This window comes from Accipiter gentilis, chromosome 10 (assembly GCF_929443795.1).
Source record: "Accipiter gentilis chromosome 10, bAccGen1.1, whole genome shotgun sequence".
Classification (NCBI taxonomy): domain Eukaryota; kingdom Metazoa; phylum Chordata; class Aves; order Accipitriformes; family Accipitridae; genus Astur; species Astur gentilis.
The window spans coordinates 15589905-15611964 of NC_064889.1; the positions used below are offsets into that span (position 1 = coordinate 15589905).

General features: G+C 37.6%; 1 protein-coding gene across 6 annotated transcripts in view; it reads left to right on the forward strand.

Annotated features, from left to right (window-relative positions):
* The window catches only part of ADAMTSL3 (ADAMTS like 3), a 189542-nt gene that overhangs the window by 16484 nt on the left and 150998 nt on the right, over positions 1 to 22060 (forward strand). For 4 of the 6 annotated variants that reach the window (XR_007507472.1, XM_049812196.1, XM_049812199.1 and 1 more), the window contains exon 3: positions 15596 to 15715. Coding sequence is in view for 5 of the 6 variants with exons in the window: in XM_049812196.1 (XP_049668153.1) it covers positions 15596 to 15715 (120 nt within the window). In the remaining variant the exon portion in view is untranslated. Of the gene's footprint in view, positions 1 to 4816; positions 4855 to 15595; positions 15716 to 22060 lie in introns of all 6 variants that reach the window. The other 2 variants (XM_049812198.1, XM_049812197.1) reach the window with 2 other exon arrangements.

Genomic DNA, 22060 nt, shown 5'->3' on the forward strand with positions numbered 1-22060 from the left:
GCCAGCAAGTTGGCTTTTTTCACTATAATCAGGATAAAAGAACATCTCTCTTGGCAAAAAGGACTGGGCTCTGAAATAGAGATGTTCTGGACTGATAATTCCAAGTACAGCCAAACTTGCAGAGAAATACACAGGTTAAGATTTATATTCGGGTCTTGTTATTTAAAATGGATGCTGTTTAGGCTTCATATAATAACATTTTACTCTGTACAGAGTGCAGAGGAAGCCAGGCCTGTAAAATGTGCAAGTGAAAATAGCACAGCTTGGCTGTGAGAGTGAGACTATCTTACTGTTTACAATTTGTAAAGCAGTGTAGAATGTGAAGAGATGTATAATTATGCAGAATAAGAGTAGATCAACTGAATCAGTAAGAGCACAGTATTTCACACCACTGTTCGCAAATTCACTAGATTAGGTAGGTTCTAGCTTCAGTAGTTTCCTAGCATCATGGTTGTCTTTAGTCTGAGAAGTTGTAGATATGTAGGGCAAAAGGAATCCTCTGCAATTAAAAGGGTGGATGAATTTATTTCCCTGCCTTTGCACAGTCCATTGTTCTTGGATTCTGTCTATATTTTGAAAAGTCTTAGAATGCTAAAGACAAACATATGAGAATCTGGAACCATGCTAAAGCTTTAGATATTGAACTGTTAAGCTTGGCCTCTTAGCTCACTTTAGCTTGTACTGGCAAACTAAGAGCTGACTGCGGATAAGAAAATTCAGGGGAGGTTATTGCCACAGATCCATCCAAAAGTGCTCAGGAATAGTTGAAAAATTTTCTGTAGGAATAGTACCCTTCTGTAAATCTTTAAAATTAAACTATGCTGTCAAGAATTCTGTTTAACATTACGTGCAAATGGTAGTGGTAAAAGAAAAGCTGCTGGACGTGCAAGAATAGGTGATTTTGCACTGTTGGTTAGAAATCAGGCATGTATTGGGAGCTCCACATTTCCTCCTGCCCTTGATGTTTGTAGAAGGAGTGAGCGGAGTATCCCTTGTCCTACAAGAGGCATGAAAGCTTTTCAAAAGACAAAGTCAAGTGGACAAACCAAGCTTATCTCTACTCTTTTACAATTCAGTATATAAAAGCTGCTTTTGAAAAGCTGTTCCCTAGTAGCTGTCCCACTTCTGGAGAAAGACAGCGGTGTTTTCCACTTTGCTGGAGCAGGGCAGGCCGAATGACTTGCCTTCTAAAAGATGTCTATGTCACTTAGAGCTAATTGCTTATTTTGCATGCAAGACAAATGCGTTAAGAGATTTGATTGTACCAGCAGCAACAATGTGTCAGTCCCTCCACAACCTTTCCTGTATTGGTCAAGGTAGGAGGGCTTTTTAGTAGCTTAACTACAGCCTCTACTTAGTGTTCAGTTGTGTGTCTGATTTTTAGTTGCTGGTACATTCAGTGAAATGCCAGTAACTAAGTACATACTGAAGAGTTATCACCCCCTACAGTTAGATTCTTCAAACTGCTAGAAAAGAGAAGGAAGCAGGACAATTTATCTTACTAGCCATTTGCTATGCCATCATAAACTCTAATGTGGTATCCTGAAAGAATAAAATTATTCTGTTAAGTTTCCTGTAGAAAGACAATCATTATTGGAAAGCATTGCATGACTTATGACATGTCTCAATTCATCTGTCCTGGGAGCTATCCATTGTACATGCACATCTGCTTCTGTACACCCACACAGGATGGGAAGATATTACTCCACAGGAAGGTCTTCCGTTCCCTCAGTATGCAGGTGGTATATATTGGCAAATCACATATTGTGGATATGGTAGCCAAGTTCCCAGAGTAATGCACACATAGTGAAGCAATTCACTCTACTTCAGCTGTTCGAATGAGAATACAAGATGAGTGACTACGAATATAATCACATGGCCTATCTTTCAATGTTCCTTCTGTGATACCTGTTTTAGTCACTTATACTTGCTACTGGTTGCATTTGAAAAATAGGCCATTAGAGCATTAAAAATGGTATGTTAGTGAGATCAGTCACAGTGAAGACCCTTGGTGCTAAAAATATTTACAAAGAAAATGCAGAGCATTTAAGAGGGCATCATACTCTTTTTAAAAAACTAGACAATGTCTTGCCTTTGAATTACAGATGTTCTTCAGTGTTGTCCATTTTTCATCCTTTTTCTGTTGTCATGTTCATTGAATGTCTTTCCGTAATCACCTGGATCATTTTAGAACTGCTTAATGAAATTTATTTGCTGGTTGTGGAAGTTGGGTAATAAAGTCATAGTGTTGAAACTATCCTGATTAGAGCAGGCATCCTGTCCTGAATTAGCAGTTTTTATTTTCATTTTCTGTCTGACTTGCTCAGCTGTGTCTTTTAACATTTCAGCAATTCCAGTTCATTCAAAGGATTTATTTCATTCTTTCCAGCAGCAGATCCTGTGTTTATCTTTTCTCACCTCAGTAAAAGCCCTTTCCCCTTCACCATATCAGTTCTCCAGCATGACTATACACATCATGTAGAACAAAAATGAGAGTCATTAAACTAATGACCATTAGTCTTAACAGTTGTCACTGAACAGATGCCTACAGTGCCTGTCATGCGAGCTTTTAATTGCTCTGTTTTTTACTGCTAAAGCATAGTTATCTAAGTAGTGGCTTATTAGTAAGTGTACATGTGAAATACTGTCAGTTAATGCTAGTAGATAAATTGGACCAGGAAGAGGACAATCTTCAGATTAATGGTAGGTCCTCTTTCATATTTGGTCTCTTCTGATTTGGAGACTTGGCATTTTTTGGGATGCTTCTGCTTCTTTTGGTACATTATTTGCTTTCTGTTCACTTACTGACCTTTTTCTAGTCAGCCTTTGCTTTGTTAATGCTGGACAGTGTGGCTGGCTCAATATAACACACTGCTAAAACCTTGCCCTGTTTGAGATGCTTTCACTGGCAAGAGACAAAGGCCAGGTACACTTGGAGAACAACCACCCTCTCTCTCCCCACAAAAAATTAAGAGGAAACGAGAAAATGAATGGATCAAAGATATCAAGACCGGCATCTCTGGACTTAGGGAATAGTTAAGCTGAGATTTAAATGAGGCTAAATTAAATACGTAACAGTATGGATGCATGCTTGGAGAAGTGAATTGCAGTGTTTGAACGGTGGGCATGGGTCAGGAAAAGCATTTCAACAGCAGCAGATCAGGTGGGAATGATCAAGATACTGGAAGTCAGTGTCAATAATCTCAAAGTGGTAGATGACAGAGATGCTGATAAGACAAAGATAATTTCTTAGGGGAAAATGGCTTACTAGGAAGTAGCAATGCTTTACCTGGTGGTTGGTGTATCAGTATTTCTGACATCAGTAAAGCACAAAAAGCTTAGAAGCTCTAGAGTATTTGCAAAAATGCATTTGAGACTTAGAGGCTGCGTGCTGTGAACAGTTTCTTTTGGGAATTTCTCTTTAAAATTATGCTGAAACAGGTGTGCACATGGGGAGGGCACTTGGCTGAAAAGCATTCACCTCATGTGCCTTATTAATAGCCTTAAACCAACATTCCTACAGCAGAGCTATGACCATTTAACTGCTTCCTTATTGTGAAAATGTGCCTGACCGAGTCAATGTGCTAGGCTGCTCAGTCCATAAACCCTGCAAAGGGACTTACTGCAATGGAGAAAGAAGAGTAGACGAAGAACTGAGTATCACTAAAATTATCAGAAGTGGTGGAAAACTAAGTGGAAAAATCACGTTTTCCTCACCATGTGTTAGACACGTTCATGTGCTGAGCTGTTGTAAATCATAAGTTAGCCCGAGAGTGAACATCTGGCTGTGGCATTCTTGGCAGACTAATTTCTTTCAGGTGAGAAAGGATTCATCAGCTAGAGGTCACAAGGAGGAGAACCATTTTGATTATTTACACTCTTATTCAGGATGGTCTGTCTTTGTAACTAGAATTTTGGGACACCCCCCCCTCCTGGCCCCTCTTTGAAGATACATTGACAAAATGGTAGCAGGTGCTCTCAGTGCTCTGCTGAAAGGTGGATGAAGAGCAGTGCTAGCCCAGGCTCTCCTATTCCATGGGACAGCAGTACCAGGAGTGTGTTTATAAGTATTTTGGTCATTCGTGGTTGCTGTTAGGCCACCACATACCACCTTTCCCATCTTGTTTGTCGAAAAGTGAGAAAATTATTTCTGATAATGAAGGATGGTGTAATACAGCACAACCTGCCCACCCCCCAGGCTCATCCAATGGCCTAGATCAGAAACTAGGCAAGTTCAGAGCGAAAATGTACAGAATTTTAGCAATGAAGGTAATTAAATGTAGAAATAATGTATATATTGGGTATATTCCCTTTTCCTTGACAGACTCTAAACTGACTGAATCTTTTAGAAAATGTTTCCTATTTTAAAAAGAAGTGGTGAGCTTGCTGCAGAAATTTCCTCAGCGAGTTCTGTGGGCTGTGTTGTGCGGGTCATGTTAGTGCCTTTGGAACATACAAGAGAAGTTCTGGCGCCACTGATGTCAGTTCTCCATTTACTTGAGCATTTTTTCTCTGTTAATCTGTACATGCACAAGCTTTTACACAGACTTATCTGTGTATTTATTCTTTGTGGAAGTGACAGAAGTAGGTCAGCAGACACCACTGATCAATAAAGATTGTTCTTGTCTTGTGTTATTTTAGTTTTAGTTATTTTAATATAGCTGAGTGACCTTTGTGTGTATGACGCAAGTACATTCTTTTTTAGAAGGATATTTATGTATCCTATAGTAAACTGATTTAACTTGTCTCTGAAGAGGAATCTTGCCACCTTATTCTTCAAATTACTGAATTATACTTGTTTATATGGTATTTACAGGATTCTGAGGATCTCATTCATTGAGAAGTTTTCTGATGGTAGGTGTTGATTGTCAGAAACTTTCTGTCTTCCTAATCTGTCAAAGTTGCTTAGTTGCATGCTCTTTTGGTTCTCCTACTTGAGTTTTGGGCTACTTGGTCTTCAAAATAGTTGCACCAAAGTTTATTTTCTTATTGAGAAATTGTTCGAGTTTTTTGTAGCTGAGAGCTTGCCTGTTTCCAGGTCTATTTCTGTTATGAGAATTTGTAGTCATTTACAGTAGCAAAGCAATTCCATACCTTTCATCTACCTGTTCCGTTCATGATAAACACCATGTTGTTGCTGATGACAACATTGCATAAACAGTATGCAATGAAGAAAAATTACTAGTGCTAGGGCACACTTTTTTGGGAGCTGAATACTTGCCAATTTTCCCCTGCCACCTGAATCAGAAGCAGATGTACTGAGATTGAGGGCAGGGAGAAAACTCCCTGTCATTAGCAATGAAAGGCATGGCAATGCCCTGCAATGTATGATAAAGAGTCACTGTTCAGCCATCCCCACATTACAAAAGTCTCTGTTTGTAATTGCACTTGTGAACATCTTTAATGACAAGATCTTCAGTATTCAGCTCTGAAGTATATAGTGGCTTAGGATTCCCCCCCCCCCCCCCCCCCCAAAGTGCCATGGTTTTAATACCATTCCATTGCCCCACACATTTCCCTTCTTTGTGTTTTCATTATGCAACAGGAATTCTCTTAAAAATCTGGATCCGCCACTAGTTCTAGCAGGTGTTTGACTTCTGAGTGCCAGAGTTTTTTTCCTTACACAGCTTATGGATGAGAATTTCACTGCCCTTAGGCACAATTTCAACTGAAGTATATGAAAAGCGTGTTACGATGTCAGTTCAAATTATATCACTATTGAAGAAAAAAACTCAAAAGGAAATTAAATACAAATAATCACACTAACATAACATAACATTAATAACATTAAGGTTATAATTTAAATTAAAACGAATCAGGAAAATCTGAGTCAGGAGTCTCATGTCATTCTTAGCCAGACTCTCCTGGGAGCAGCCATTGTAAAATGAGAATAATGACAACTTTGAGTCATATGAGATATCTTGATGAATGGTACTGTAATACTATAGTATATAAGAACTAAGTGTATTTTCTCTGTATAATATACTGTATAGGAACTAAGTATTGTGTAAAGTCTAGTATCCTACTTTCTCTCATCATTAGCCTATTTATCTGATAGTAGCTAACACTTTTTTTTGCAGCACCCGACAACGTGCTAGGTCCCATTTTGCTCACATAAATATTTATGAATTGCTTGCCACCTGTATCATCTACCTTGGTGTCTTTAAACCTGTATGTAGAAAAGGTTGGTCGTGTCTAACTGAGGATATTGTTCCTTAAATCCTGAATCCTGCAGTCACATCAGTGTGTGTACGGCACTGTGGCCAAATGAAAATGAAAGGGCTTTTTGCAACTGCTGTGCAGAATTGCTTACAAAATGGTGCCATGAAGTTTCACCTGCCTCAAATTCTTGTTTTCTGTTAGCTTTTAGGAAGCTTCCCATTTAGATGCAACTCTTGGTTACCTGGGAGCATTCACACCTTTCTTGTACCCTTTTTTCAGCATTACTAGTGCAATTATCCAGTCTAGATACTGGGGAAAGGGATGAGAAGGAAGTAATCTATTAGAAAAGGGTGATGTTGCCCTTGCAAGCCTATTTGGTGCTATTTATCTTGCTAGAAAAGGATTTGGCACCTGCAGCCCATAGCCTGCTACAGTGTCTCATTCATCTCATGTATCCCGCAATCATAAATTAATTTTTGTGTTGTTATTGAATAATTGTAAGGTCTATGTTAGTGCATGGCCTGCCAAAGCTACTAAGGTGTCTTACCTCTACGTGATGGAGGCTCCTACCGCTCATTGAAGGAATCACACTATATCCTTTCTCATTTCACCTTGTTCTTCCTTTTACTCCTTAAGCAATGTAAATCTTCATTCAGTGCATGTGTTGATTTGCTGGGCTTTATAATTCCACTGCCTCTGACAGTGAGTGATCCTGCATAGCCTTAAACTATGCTCCTTTCTTGTCTTTTGTAAATAAATCTTTTGTTCCTCAAAGATTATGCTTCCAGTCTCCGATGTGTTACTTACTGGACCTGCAATTGTGTCCATAGACGGACAAACAAGATTGTTTCCTGCAAATGAGTCCAGTTGTTAGCAGCTTGGCAGTTCAGCGCAAAAAAGTTGTTTCACTGCATGGTGTTCATGATAAAGGACACTTTAAAAAAAGTTTAAAAAAAATATTACAGATTATCCTGGTTTCTTTGCTAAGGATGCTGACAGTACTTTTGTAGCATGTTTTTTCAATGGAGATCATAAGGACCCTTAGAAACCTTCAATGAATAAGAGATAAATAGAGTTCTGTGAGAACATGGTCCGATAATGCTGAAAGGACTTGATTTATGACAAAAGTTTTACCAATTATTAGGTTACTAAAAGAATGAAAAGGGGTTTTTTTTTGGAATAGCGGAACATATGGTGAAAGAAGGGATAAAAAAAGTCTTTTTAAAGACTTCAGTCACCTATGTCTGTCTTGCTTGCAAGACTTGAAAAAGAGGTTTTCATGAAAGAGTATTTTCTGTCTCATTTCCAGATTTTTTAACAAGATATTCCTTCCCTTTCACTGTTTTAGGCACAGAGGAGTGTTCATCAAGAGGATTTTAGTAAAACTTCAGTCTTTAAAAAAAAAAGTGAAAACATCTCCTAACCACTCCCCCTGCCCCTAAAGCATCAAGCCTCAGAGAATGTGAAGGTAGAATCTTCCCTCACCATTCAAAGCTGTTGTTAGAATTTCACATTATCATAAGGCAGTGCTTTATTTAAGATAAATTGTTGAACAAGACCTTTATAAAACACGTAAGTAAAGAAACAGAAAAATGCAATGGAGCAGTCAAGGTGTGCATTACAGGAGGTATGAGTTCAAGAATGAATTCCTTTCCCTCCACACAGCAGGTACAGTCCCTCCTCACCAGACTGCCAGCACCTCTTAGCCTTTCAACACTGTGCCACTGGCATACTTAATGCAAATTCTGAGCATCTGTAAGTAGACAAAGTAGACATCCCACTATGCTGGGAATATAAGTAGTATCACCACTGTGGCAGGAAATCAGAGGACAGCGATTAAAATTACTGGGGTTTTTTGTTATCTAGTTTCTTCTCTTTCTACTGGTAAATCCATATCTTTGCAAGCCTTTTTTCATGTTCTTAAGAATAGGCTTGTGCACTTTGTATGTGAAACTCTACTCTCACTGGTAATAGTAATACCCAGATTTTATAGTGTATGTTTTATCCGTATACTGTAAAATTACTTTTATGTTGGCTCTAGATATTGTTGTGCCCGTTCCCCCAAGGCTAAACTAAAGACTTAGGGAAATAATTGAGCATTGCATATTTTGAAAGCAGAATCTGATCCACAGTCACTAACTTTCTGACAATAATTGGAAATGAACTGCTCTAGGGTCATCTTGTCCGAGTGCTGTATTTTTCACCTTGGCTCTTATTTATGCAAAGCTAGAGAGCGCAGAGTATCTAGTGTTATTACAATTCTAATAGTAAGTGTTATATTGTAAGGGATGTTGTCCTGCTGCAGATGTATTTAGGCCCTGGTTCTGTAAGGATGTTGGTGGAAACTTTGCCATTGATATCACTGGGAGCAACTTCAATCTGCTAGTGCAGCTCATTTAAAACCAAGTATTAGGCACATCAAATCAAGCCTTTGGAAAGAAGGCAGAGTCTGCCTAACACAGTTTAGAAGCAGCTTCACTGGAAGAAGGAAAACTCCAGGGTTTGTATTTCTTTTGGAAATACGAAACAGAGTTGATATTTAAGCTGGGTTTTGAAACTAAATGAGATTTTGGCTGAATACTACTGCAGCCTTTCAGTGAAAAGTTTAATCTTTTAGCCAGACCATAGTAAGAGAAAACACAAGTAGTTGTTGATAAATATCCAAAAGTCTAATCTCTAGTATAAGTTTTAGAAGGTACTGAGAAAGATTTTCAAAATGTGTTGATCTTAGTCTGCAGCCCAAGCTATGCCAAAGAAAATGTATTTACATTTAATCAAGAAAAATTTTGGTAGAAATGTCCTTTGAAAAGACTGAAAGATAGTATCTTAATTTAAAAGCAAAATTATCTCCATTATTATTCTTGTGTTCAGCGTTGGCTTTAAGTTGTACAAACTTACAGCATGAAAAAAGGTTTAGACTGAGCACTATTGTTTTGATGACATGATCTTAAGCACATTCAAGTCAGTGGGATGAGTCCTAGTGCTTAATGGGTGCAGGATGGGCTTGGTTTGAGCAGCTGAGATGATATAGGTAGTTGCTTTCTTGCAGTTGTGAATATGATTGGAGTTATAGCTTAAATTCAGTTTTCAACAGTAGACACTATTCAAGTGATAGCTGAACTTGCAGTTTCTAAGTTGCTTGCTGATACCATTTTGCTGTGTTATAAATAGGTGGCTTACACAAAATACTTAAGAATTGTCTTTGACTTATCTTTGTATGTATCTTCAACTTACAGGCACATTTTCCCAAGCTTGCTTTATTTCTACATGTTCTAAACAGATCTAGAATGAGAGATTAGAGGAAAAATCATTAGATTTGGTCTTAAATCAGATAGGTCTGAGGTCTGCCTTTAGCTAATAAAGAGCATGCACCACGGAAAAACAATCCTTGAATCGTACACTTGAGTTCTGTCCCTGGAAGAATTTTGGTTCAGTCTTTCAGGTTGTTTCATCTTCTCACTTGTGACTTCCCTGATGAAATCTGACAGTCATGTTCAGTGTTTCAGGGTTCTTTTATGAAGTGCTTGGCTTTTATCAGTTCAGCTGAGTTTTTTTCTTTTTTTTTAGAAGAAATGACATTTATATTTTAATTCTGGTTTGAAATGCTGACCTCTTAGTTTAACATTAATAATTAAATAATTGGCCTGGTTTCCAGAAATGCTGAGCTGCTGGCAGCTTCTGTGGAAACTCAGTTCACTTGAAGGGTCTTTAAATGTTTCAGAGTGTCTAGCACTAGGAAGTTGGTTTTGTAAATCTTGGCCATGACAAAAACTAAGCTGAGTCTTACTAGATACTTCTTCATCAGCGTTGCTTGCTCTGGAGATGTTTGAAGTTCTGAACTGTTAATGTGACTTTGTTTATCTGCTAACACATCATGTTGTGATGAAGCTGGAGTGCTATGCTCTATCCAACATTTTTGTACTGGAGTCCTTGAAAAGCCATTAAACTGAACTGCTACTTAGCTGGTATATTACTTCCCTGGGGCGTAAATCATATGCTACAGCAGCTTAGTAGACAGATATTTAACCTGAATTAAATCAGAAGGCATACATTTTGGTATATGATTGAACTTGCCATGCATATTAATCTGACAAAAAAAAAAAAAAATATTTACAGGTCATTAAGAATGCAGACAGTTTTTCTTACTTTATCTGCTTTCCCCATCTTTTTCCCTAAAAGCGATTTTGGAAACTAATGCTTTCAAGACCCTCCCCAATCTTCCCCTTCCAACAAGAACTAATAAAAGAGCCACAAAACTATGGGAAGCAAACTGCCTTCACTATGCTGGTCGTCTTATAACAGAATTTACTTTGGGCAGGATAGTGCAGTTGTGCATAACTATAAAGCTTTGGGTGACTGGACCTTTATCTTTTGTCTGTTCCTCTTTTTAAAAAGAAGATACTGAGGAAGTTTCAGGAAGAGTGTGGTATTTTGTCATCTTGGCCATTTAAAATAGAGAATTTTGAAGTTTTCATCTTCTTCATTGCACAAAACAACTTGTTCTCATTATGCTCCGAATTTTAGCAAGCATGCAGGCTTGACTAGGGAATGACTGATTTAAGTCTAGGTAATGCCGATTTGCGTTAAGAAGTGTATATGAGAGCATAGTTCTTATTTTTCTCTTAATGTGGTTCTTGGTGCCAAGAAACTCTAAAGTTAAAAATTCCTCTGTACCTGCAAGATTAGTGTTTTATTTCTAATTACGTTCAAGTTGTTTCTTTGAGACATTCCATCTCTGTTTTCTCATCTTCTTGACCTTCACAACTCAGACTTAGCAGAAAGCTCACTTTCTAAAGCTGCTGCTGTTTATATATAAATATGGAACAATTACTTTCCAGTCTCCTGGTGGCTATGATTAAATAGAATAGTGGCATGTTATTATGAGGTTTGGTTGAACTTTGTCATAGCCTTTGTATCAAATGATCCCTGAGAATTGTAGACTAAACTACATTTTTTAAATTTATCTGAAATTACAATAAGAGTTTAAATCCTTTGATGAAATTGTTAATCTGTACCTTGGAAGGAATGACCAATGATTAATATTTGTAATTTTTAGTCATAGGGAAACTCCACATTTTAGTAACTGTTCTGATTTGATAATTACAAGTGGATGGCAGTAGTCAATGTGAATCCAGGGTATCAAGGAAAAAAGAGCTGTTAAAGTAGTTTGCATTGTGTAGGGGTTTCAGAGTGTGCTAATGGGATTCCTTTTGGATCAAACTGAACCAGAAGATGTACCCCAGCAGTACACCTACTGTGCTTCAGTTGCTAAGAGATATTCAGTCCATAGGCTTGACTAAAGCTAGTTTAAAATAAGCCCCTCTCCTTCAAGTATGCTTTGTGTGGGCATTCAGTCCTGCACACCACTTTTATCTGCAGATTCAGCCCTACTCAGCCGTGCTACTTGCTAATGTCAGCATTGGCTGTGAAGCACTCAGTAATCATCCCTCTTACTTTCAGTAATAAAATAAAATATAAAATCCCCAAATCCAGCAACTTCAACTAGGGCAGATGCTTCTAGTCAGAGCAGTATACAGAGCAATGAAATCAGGCAGCAGTAAAAATGACAACATGCAACTCTTGGTGGAGGGAGATCTAAAAACCAGAGGCTTGGATATAAGCTATTCATTTTGTCTTCTGCAGATGAAAGTGGAAGAGTAATTTAGTCTTTAAGCACTGAGGTGGGGAGTGATGAGTGAGGAAGCAATCATAACCTAAGATCAAAGCTGTGCTCAGAGCATAAACCTTTGAATAAGAACAGTGCCATTTTACACTTCCCAGACCCTACATACATTGTCTATTTACCAGGATAGTTCTCCTTGAGCACATAGGTAGAATGATGTAGCATGGAAGACCTTATTTTTTTTCAGTTTCTGACTAGTAAGTTACATGTTCTGATTAACCGATAGGTAGAAAGATTTTCAAACACAAACCTGTTTCCAACTTTTAAATTTTCTTCTTTGTCAGTATGGCAGTACACACTTCCTTGCTACCTGATGTATTAATTTAAATGAATTTTAGGCAGTGATTATTATTATATCTGGTTTGGCTACATTATCACCTTCTGTCTTCATATGTTTAAGAAGATGATAAAAGCTGGTTTAAAATGCCCATTCTAAATCTTAAGGGTACTTGTAATTTTGACACGTTTAACTTAAAGCTATTAATATTAAACTGGCCATTAAACAGACTTAAAACACTAGCATGAAATGTAATTGTTTTCTGAAACTTGCACTTGCAGTCTTTAGTTTAAAATAATGAATTTATATCAGATTAGCTAAGTCATTCAGAGATGATCCCAAATATACTATAAACCCACAGATGCTTGAAATTTGAATTACGTTTAAGCAAAATTGCCCATAGAAATATATAAGCCTCATAAGGAACATTGGTAGATTCCTCAGTGGGGAATAAAGTGGACTAAGTGGAAACAGTATGTTTTGTGTTCAGTACAATATATGAATGAAAGTGCATTGGACACATGCAGCTTATTTGAAGGTTCCTATATCTAGAGGGAAAAAATGTTTTTCTGCTACTTTGATGAGTTGATACAGAAGAGTTCTTTGAGCATTTGAAGCTTTGATTTTTTTTAAATTAACTTATTGATTTGGGTTGTTTACCAGCTGTAATTACTTGGCTTCAACTTCGGTTTGCCATGACAACCCATAGTGTGTTCTTAGTAGATTTTTATTTTTAATTAAATGCTTTGCTGCATTCTTCCTTACTTTAGTTATAGTGGGTAGGTAGCAGTACCTATTGGTGTAGTTAGCAGATCAGTTTCCATTGTAACCTCCTGTGTAACCTTACAAAACATTCATCTTTTACATTTAATTTTTCCATGCCTAGAAGCCAGATTTTACTTGCCTTAATGTAGCAAGCATTCTTCTGCTTCTTCTGTGGCTAGCTGCTCATTAGCTTTTAATATGAAAATTGAATGTGTGTGAGAGAAGCCTTTAGTTTTTCATGTCATATTTATTAAATTGTTATTTCAGCTTCAAATGTTGGCATCTTTTATATTCAAAGCATAATACTGATGAATGTCCAAAGACTTTCTATTTTAAATGTTTAGCTTATAAAGATGAGAAACACAAGCAATCTAAGAAGTGTGGTGGGGTAATTTGGATTCTCTTCTGTCTGTAAATTAGGCAGCTTTTTAAAAAATATTGTTATAAATCACTAGCACTTAACACTATTCTTTTCCAAAGTATTTTACAAATATAAATTAAACTTTGCAGTACACCATTAATGTAGGTCAGATGGTGGTGTAATTGTGTTTTACACCTGGGGAAACTGAGGTAGAAATGTTATGTACTTTCACCCCAGCCACTTGAGATTTAGAACACATATCTCTTATCCATTAGTCCTGTGCTGAAATCATAGGATTACATCATTGCCATATTCCCTCACATAGGATCTATCGATAGCCCATTGAAACCAGTGGGGAAAAATGCCAGATTATGTCAGCCAGTTTCATGTCTGGGTTATACTTAACATGTCAAGGTTTGCATCCGCTGCAGGCAGCTTGGATTCAGCATGAAGCATGACTGTGGACCTCTCTTGGTTGCTTTATGGGGAAACTATTGTTATCAAATGTAGATTTATTCTCCATATTTTATGATTTAATTCTGCATAAATAAAGTCATTTGGCTAAAGTGTACGAGTGAGACCACTGCTATAATAGGCTTTATAGAAATGTCATGATAACGTGATGTGAGCATGAATTACTCTTATGCAGGTCTGATGAAAAAAGCCTCTTTAAAATCTTGTTCAGTCTTGCATGCTAAAATATGACCTTTTACCCTAGTCTAGACATGTACTTTGCAAGCTATTTCTAGTTGATATGAAGATTGCTTGATTTAAAACAAGTATGTTAATCTAATGCTGTCACGAATGATGGGGTTTACAGTCTGAAAAGCTGACAGCTGCTTCTTTGCAGAACAGAGTAAGCAAAAGCAACATGAACATCTCCAGACCTATACTGCAAATGACATGTTGTCTGCTTTTTATGAGATGAGTTGTGAGCTTCAGAAAGTGAACTTACTGCAAGAGAGAAACTGCGGAAGGTCTTGCCTTCCTTTTCCACCAAAGCCTGGTCAAATTATGTGAATTACTTTTGAAATCTCTAGTTATCTGGCGCTGAGATTACACACCTATATTTGGTACAGTTCTAGCTGATAGCCTGGAAACTGGTTGATGGCCACTGCTAGCTTTCATGTAAAATTACGATCTAGATGTCAAAATATAACAAACAGTTTAATTAAACCCCATTTATTAAGTTGACTAATTGGGAAATGTCCAGCAGTAACTTGTACATTTCAGGCCTTGTTTTCTTCCCTGAAAGGTGTCAACCTTTTGGAAGGTAATTTTCATTTCCTTGCCCTTTCCACTCTCCCCTAACCATGGCTGGACTCAATGCTCTGCATTCAAAAGATGATTGCGTGTTTTCTCTATTATGCAAACCAATTAGCTTCTCAGGGTAGACTTACAATGTAGTAGGAATAAGGACATAAGAGTCCATGCAATACATTTGCCATATATCTGGGATGCTTTAGACCTACAATGCAATGACAGGGTATTCAACCAGCATGTATTCCTCATGTCTAGCACACTTCAGGTGTGTTATGATACTGAACATCCATAGATCAGTAAGGCAAAAGTCATTTGTCTAATAAGTGCCCAGGTGTCAGACAGCCTGGTTGGAGGTACTGACTCTGATTCTGACAGAATTAGCTCCTCTGTAGCTCAGAATGGTCCCTTCTTCCTCTCCCAGTCTGTTCTCAAATGGCTTTTCAACAATTGCGAATAGCATACAGAACTAATATGGACTACTGCCTAGTGTTCAGTCATTCCCCATTCCCCTCCAATTTCTTCTTTGCAGTAATATCTTCCTGCAGGATAGGAAAGTAATTCACCATGTCATGTTTTCATAGGTTACCCTACTTTGAGGAGACTGGACAAGATGAGCTCTCAAGATGTCTTCCAAGCTGTTATTCTGTGATTCTGTGTCTTTGTATCTTCCTGTAGGAATACAGTATTGAACCAAAAGCCCATTATCTGCAGCAGCCAGTAACTCTCTAGTGAAGTGTATAAGGAAAAAGAAAGTGTACTTTAATGTTGCTTTTCCAGTGTGGTTTTCACAGTGTCTTTCAGCAGCGATGGCTGATAAGGCAGGGATAATATCCTTTTGTTTAATAGTTGATTCTGCTATTGAGGCATCTTGTTTGGTTTTGAACCCCTGTAAGCATTTGGTATATCGTCGTCACACACCTCTGTAGCAAAGTATCCACCCAAAAATACTGTGCCTGAAAACACAACTTCCCCCCCCCCCCCCGGAAGTTTGTGTCTAGTCTTTGTAATTATGTGCATAGAGTTTTTTAAAATTTTGACTTGTGTTTGTAGTAGCTGTAATGTGAACTTTCTGAATCTCTTACAGACAAAAGCAGAGCAATCCCAAGGTGCATACTTCTTGCCTGAGTTTGCACTTTCTCCACAGGGGAGTTTTCTTGAGGATACCACGGGGGAACAATTCCTCACTTATCGTTATGATGACCAGGTCAGTATGACATATGTGAAAATGGTAAGAGATTGTCACATTCATGTAACTCTGAGATATAGATTACTGTGAAATAAAGATACAAAGTGTGTGTTATCTTTTGAAGACACATCAAATTTATAGCAAATTGAATGATAACACACTACATGAAATGAAAATTAAGGCACTTAAGTGTAGAAATAATAGATCAATACCACTTATGGGAAATATTATTCAGATGTAGTAGAGATGAAAGCAACAATGGTTTATTGATGTGTTAATAGATGTTTATAGTTAGTTCTCTAAAATGTGTAGAATTAGAGGTGGTTGTCCTTTCTATGAATTGTTTGACGTATCCTAAATTGTTTTATTTCATGGATAAATCAGTACAAGGCAGATCTTGCATTTCCCAGCTTGTGAAAAGTCAGCAGATTTTATTAGTTCATGAAGTTTTCAGAAGGGAAGGTTGAGTGAATTATAAAGAACCAAATACGAAGCATAATAATGGATGAAGCAGAGTGTTTAGAAGGCAACAAATTATGTATTTTAAAGTTGAAGATCTTTAATGCTTTCTCCAGACCCATAGAAACATTATGTTAAACATGGAATATAGATATAAATGTAAAGAAAGCAACATGAAAGAAATGCTGTTAATCTTGGCAAAAGATCTAAAGTAGACCTAGGAAATGTGTGGCATGCTGTGGAAATTTACTCATAACACAATGTGTTCCAGAAGTCAGTTGAACTTCACATCAAAACTGCCTGAATTACATTCATAGACACTTACAGTACATTTCTTAATTGAAGAGGAGGGAATTTGTTAGGAAATACTCCCTGTAAAAGTGAATGAAGAGCCAAACTTGCCCTGCAGTCACAAGATATGGTTCTGTCAAGTGATTGGCAGCCTTATTTTGAAAGATGGTCTCCTTATAGGAGCTACTTTGCGGAAAAATAGTTTGCTTATCACTACTCTAAAGAGAGAAGAGATCTGAGATGAGTTTATTAAAGCTTTAGACTAAGTATCTTTTTAGGAACTCAAAAGGAAGCAAAAAAGATAGAACAGAAAGCATGCTGAACTACTGTAATTTATTTGAACTTAGTTGAAATATGTTTACAATAATTCATGCTTTTGCTACCCTAGAGGGTCTTGATTATCAACAGAAAAGGTACTTAGATAAGATGTCCCCTGGACCAAACACCTGGGAAAGCAGTAACTTACAGGACAGTAAAATGCAGCTGCAACTCAGGCTGCATTTAATGACAGTAGTTGGAAAACACTATAAAGGTAATACACTTTGATTAAAATAGTTTCCATTAAATGGAGTACATTTTAGAGAAGGTTATAAATCAAATATAACAGAGGGATAGTCTGAGTCTTTGAATAGACTGTTTGGACTATGTGAATAGCATAAGTGATTAAAAAACAGACAAAATGACACCCCATCCCCCCTACCCCCCAACCCCTCATATACCAGCATAGCTCTATATAGAAGCCAGTTCTCAATTCCATTTGATGGAAACTTTTCCATTAATTCCATTGGAAACTGAATTGGATCTGGGATCTGGTCAGCTTCTGTTCTTTCACAAAGGTGATCCAGCTTTGAAGCCTGCTCTTCTCAGACACTTGGTGAGCAGTATGAAATTAAGTTTGAATTCTTGGAACTGAAACTGGTGCTAAAACATGAGAATGTTGAAAATAAAAGCAACTGTGTTAGTAGTAGTTCTTTTAATCATAGGATGGTGATAATGTACAGTTGTAATTTACTTATGCTTTTGCTGAAATGTTCATACAAGTGGTCAAACTGAGCCAGAAAACTTGAAATTTTCTTGTTTTCTGTGTATCATTGTACTCTTTCATATGACGTTGTCGTGGTTTAACCCCAGCCAGCAACTAAGCACCACGCAGCCACTCACTCACTCCGCCCCCTGCAGTGGGATGGGGGAGAAAATCGGGAAAAAGAAGCAAAACCCGTGGGTTGAGATAAGAACAGCATAATAGAACAGAAAAGAAGAAACTAATAATGATAATGATAACACTAATAAAATAACAACAGCAATAATGAAAGGATTGGAATGTACAAATGATGCACAGTGCAATTGCTCACCACCTGCCGACCGACACCCAGCTAGTCCCCCGAGCGGCGATTCCCCACCCCCACTATGAGCACTGCAGCCCAAATGCAGTCTGTCCAAACTAGGACAGTTGTTTACTCAGTGGATGGAATAAAGTCTTAATCCAGAAGGTGAAAAATCCTTCATCACATAATTTCTTGAATTTTTGTAAGCTGGTATGGATAGGCTTGGTATGTGGTAGTTGTGATAAGGATATGCAGGTGAATAAAAAGAGAGTAATGTATGTATATTCAAAGGCCATTTTTAATTACCTAATGTATCCAGCACAGAAATGGAATTGGTACAGGAAGGTTGCCACATAATAATAATAAAAAAAATGCCGTAGCATCTTCTTGCACACCTTAATTCAATTTTAGCAATTCACTTTCTGTCCTGCCCCACTCTGAAGGGGTGCTTGCCAGGAAATACATTCCCCCCTTTTCCCTCAACACCAGAATTGACCTGTGGGCATCCCTACAGAGTCCTGGTTTTCCTGTACATCCTAAGTTACGTTGATATAGTTGAAAATTGGAAAAGCGAAATAACCTTGTGTACTTGACCCCAACAAAACAAGAGGTTGGTGTTTTCTGATCTACTGTGAAGATCATACTTCCATCTGTATTCATGGCAGGGAGCAGAATAGATAAAAGGGATGAGAGGTTACTAAGACTGTGGCATGGAGGTGGGAGAAGAGGGTGGGTCACAACCTCTGTTCTTTTGGCTAGCCAACAAGATGTTGAGACCCTTGCAGGAAAAGTCATCCTTCCGTATCTTCCCAAGTGTGCCCTTTCCCCCTTGTACTGTTCCTCATATCCAGGCCAATAAAATTTCCAGTTTGTTGGGATAGATGGATATTATTTTTATATAGCATCATCATCGTCATGATCCAAGATTAGTTTCCTTACACCCTCCAAACACAGGAATGTTTCAAAGGGGTTTTCTTTGGCTGTTGTGTTTGATATTTTTCAAGCAGGGAGCCAGTTTAATCAGGATCATTCATTCCTTTGTTAGTAAGTAATCTCAGTAAAATAGAACTAGCTGTTACTTAAATATCCAAAAGTATTTGCTATCTGAAAAGACACGCTTACAGTTTGAAATGGAAGATGAGTAAGTATTAATGGGAACACACTGTACTCTTCTAGCCCAGCAAAATTACATATGGATTCATGTTGTACATGTAAGATAGTACATTTTGTTCTGGTTTAATCTGGCAGGACTGTGCTCTCATTTTTGTACAGGATCGTACTAAGCCCTTTGCATATTCAGTTGCTATGTGTGTACTTAAGAATTACATGCAGATGAAATTCTTTGGCTAGATATTTTCAAAATTCAGTGAATATATGTTTGGTTTTGGTGTTGGTTGTGGGTTTTTTTTGTACCCCCTCTATGACTATAGAAGACCTGATTAGATACTGCCACCTTTATTCACCTTTATTCATTCTGTCCACCATCTGGACAGAATGGTACATTATAGTTTTGACACATTTACTGCTTTGTCTTCAGGGAAAATGAAAAACAGTGATTCAAAGCAAATACTTTTGAGGCCTCCCAAAGAACAGAAACGTAGAAATGTTTACATTGAGCATTTTCTTATAGCTCCTGCATTGTTCAGCAAGCTATGTCTTGCATCAGTGCATTGCGTACTGCATTTCTAAAATTCTACTGAGTCAATGTAATTTAAATCTAACAGTACCAAATAGATTTTGATGCATAGCCAAAGACTTCATTTGCCATTAGAAATTTGAGACTGAAAAAAATATGCCCCTCTCCTATCATTCTCGAATGAGTTTTAAATAAATATATAAGTTATAGCCGTTCCCCCAACTTTGAGATACAAGTTGAACCTTACCATAAGGAATAGTTTCCTAGTTTTCTTTCTGATTTCTTTTGGCTTTTCACCTTTTAATCTACTACGAGGAATTTTTTTTCTTTTCCAGAATACTAGTACTACTGGAAAGCTTTCCTGCAGAAATAAAATGTTCTTGTTTTCTGACACTTAAGGTATTGCTTCCAAGTATTAAAACCATTCCATATGACGGACCACCAACAAGGACAGCAGTGAAAACTTGGTTGGGCTGAGTGTGTTTGAAGTACCTTTCCACTTTGATTGGCAAAGAGACAGCTTGGGGCAGGGGGGAGTGGGGAAGAAAAAAAGAAAAAGAGGTTATCTTATTTTAAGTGAGAAAATGTTTGCTTGACCACTTAGTTTTCTAGCTGACCTTGCTCCTTCTAAATTTTATGATGTTTACCAGTTTAAACTCATAACAAGGACACCCCGATTCTGGAATTAGACATATGGCACTAAGTAGTCCAATCTTGGCAAAGAAATGCAGTGTTTCTAAACAAATCTTTTTTAAAAAAAATACAGTCAGGAAGAGTGGTAAATATGGGCATCTTTAAACCACCCAGCAAGCAATTAAAATAATGAAAAACTGCACTTTCAGACTTGAGTGTTTAGCCATGCGAGGTAAAGTAGAAACCAGTGAGTCTGTTTTCAACTAGATATGCAAGTTGTAATAAACAGGCTGAGGCTGTTACAGTTCTTTTAATAACTAGCTTTTCTTTGGGTTTGCTAGAAAAGTCTGGTATAAAGTGAATGCCAAAATTGGGAGAGCAAATATTCTGATATATGCCTTGTCCTCCAGAAAGAGAAATATTCTGGCTTGGTTTCTGCTTTTTGGGGGTTGGGGCAGCGGGGAGAAGCATGGCATTTAAAGCGTTAATTAAAAAATGGCAGTGGAACCCAGGATCTGGATGACTTCAAAAATTAATGTAGAAATAAACTGATGGAGCCTATTATTCTACCTTTTTATTTGTAGTCAGCCAGCAATAAATGTTGGTGTTTGTTGTGTAAGTGTTTCGTATCATATAAAGTAAACTATTATGTGGACAGAAGTTGTCTTATGGATCCAGCTGGGCCGACAGCCATTTTTCCCCCAAATTCTCTCCTGCTTTCCCCACTCCACCTGCTGATAATTGCCATCCTCTCTGGTCTGTCTGCCTCTGGAACTGTATGTGAGTCACAGCCTGGTTTTGAGTATCAGCTGCTTGCTGGCTTCTGCTCCTAGTCTGAGCCTTTTTATTCCATTGCCAGCTAGTTTGCATGTAAATCACCAGTGAAATGGAGCTAGAGATTTTTGGGCTTGGAGATGAGTCATGTAAGGGACAAATTTATTTCAAATTAACACATCAGTGAAGACAAGCTCTAATCCTGAGAAGGGAGTAAGATTTGTAGTTAGCAGCACGCTTGCTACCTTAAGTACATAAAGCTCCAGCACACTCATTTTGAGAAGGAGCCAGAAACTTGTGTTATACTGTGACATGACATTTTTGTTGATACCCTGAAGAAGGAATCAGAACTATTAAAAAGACTTAACATCTTGAATCAAAATGTGTAACTTTTCATTTAAAGAACAAGCTGTTCTCAAGTGGGCATAAACTATTTCAGGTGTTTCTCTACAATGCAAATCTGCCACCAGCAAACACTCCCAGTGGTTTCATTTATGTATTCTGAGAATGAGCTGGTAGACTTAATTTTCTCTGAGCACCAGAGGTGCAACTGCTAATAGTCGGCTACCTGAATTTCAGCATTATGTTAGAAATACTCCTCTTCAGCTGAGCAAGGGACTGACCTTGCTGTCTTTAGTCAGTGTGCTGATATTAGAATAACAGAAAGTCCACTGACTTGAATTCTGTAAGTAGTTCCATTCACTTAGCTGGGACATCTTGTGTAAGTAACAAATTATGACATCAGATTTGTGGTACTCCATACTAATCCTATGGGTGTTAATAAGGAGTTTTAAATCATGTTCAAAGAGTTTAGAGCCATGTTTATAAGGCTGTGTGAAGATAAAATGTATCATTTGGTGTGTTTGTAGAAAATTAACTGAAGGTGATGTTAGGTGCTCTGTAATATTTTCAATTCTTTTGCTTGGTTTTTAGATACCTTTATATTTTGTTTTCAGGTTTAATTTGGACCTCTTTATTTTTAAGTTTTTTTCTTTGTTTCTTTGTTTTTAAATATTACTTGGATAAAGAAATTAGCTCTGTAATCAAGTGAAATGTGTTTCCGATTGAGAGGCGCTGAGAAGGAGGCAGGGATTAAGAGCAAATGAAAACCACTTACAATTTCAGGCAAAACTACTCTTACAGAGACTGGTACTGTGTAAGTCAGGCATGATCCTGTTCAAACAATAGTTTTGTTTAGGTTGATTGCTTGCTGAAAGTGTGTGACTAGCATATGCACAAATAATT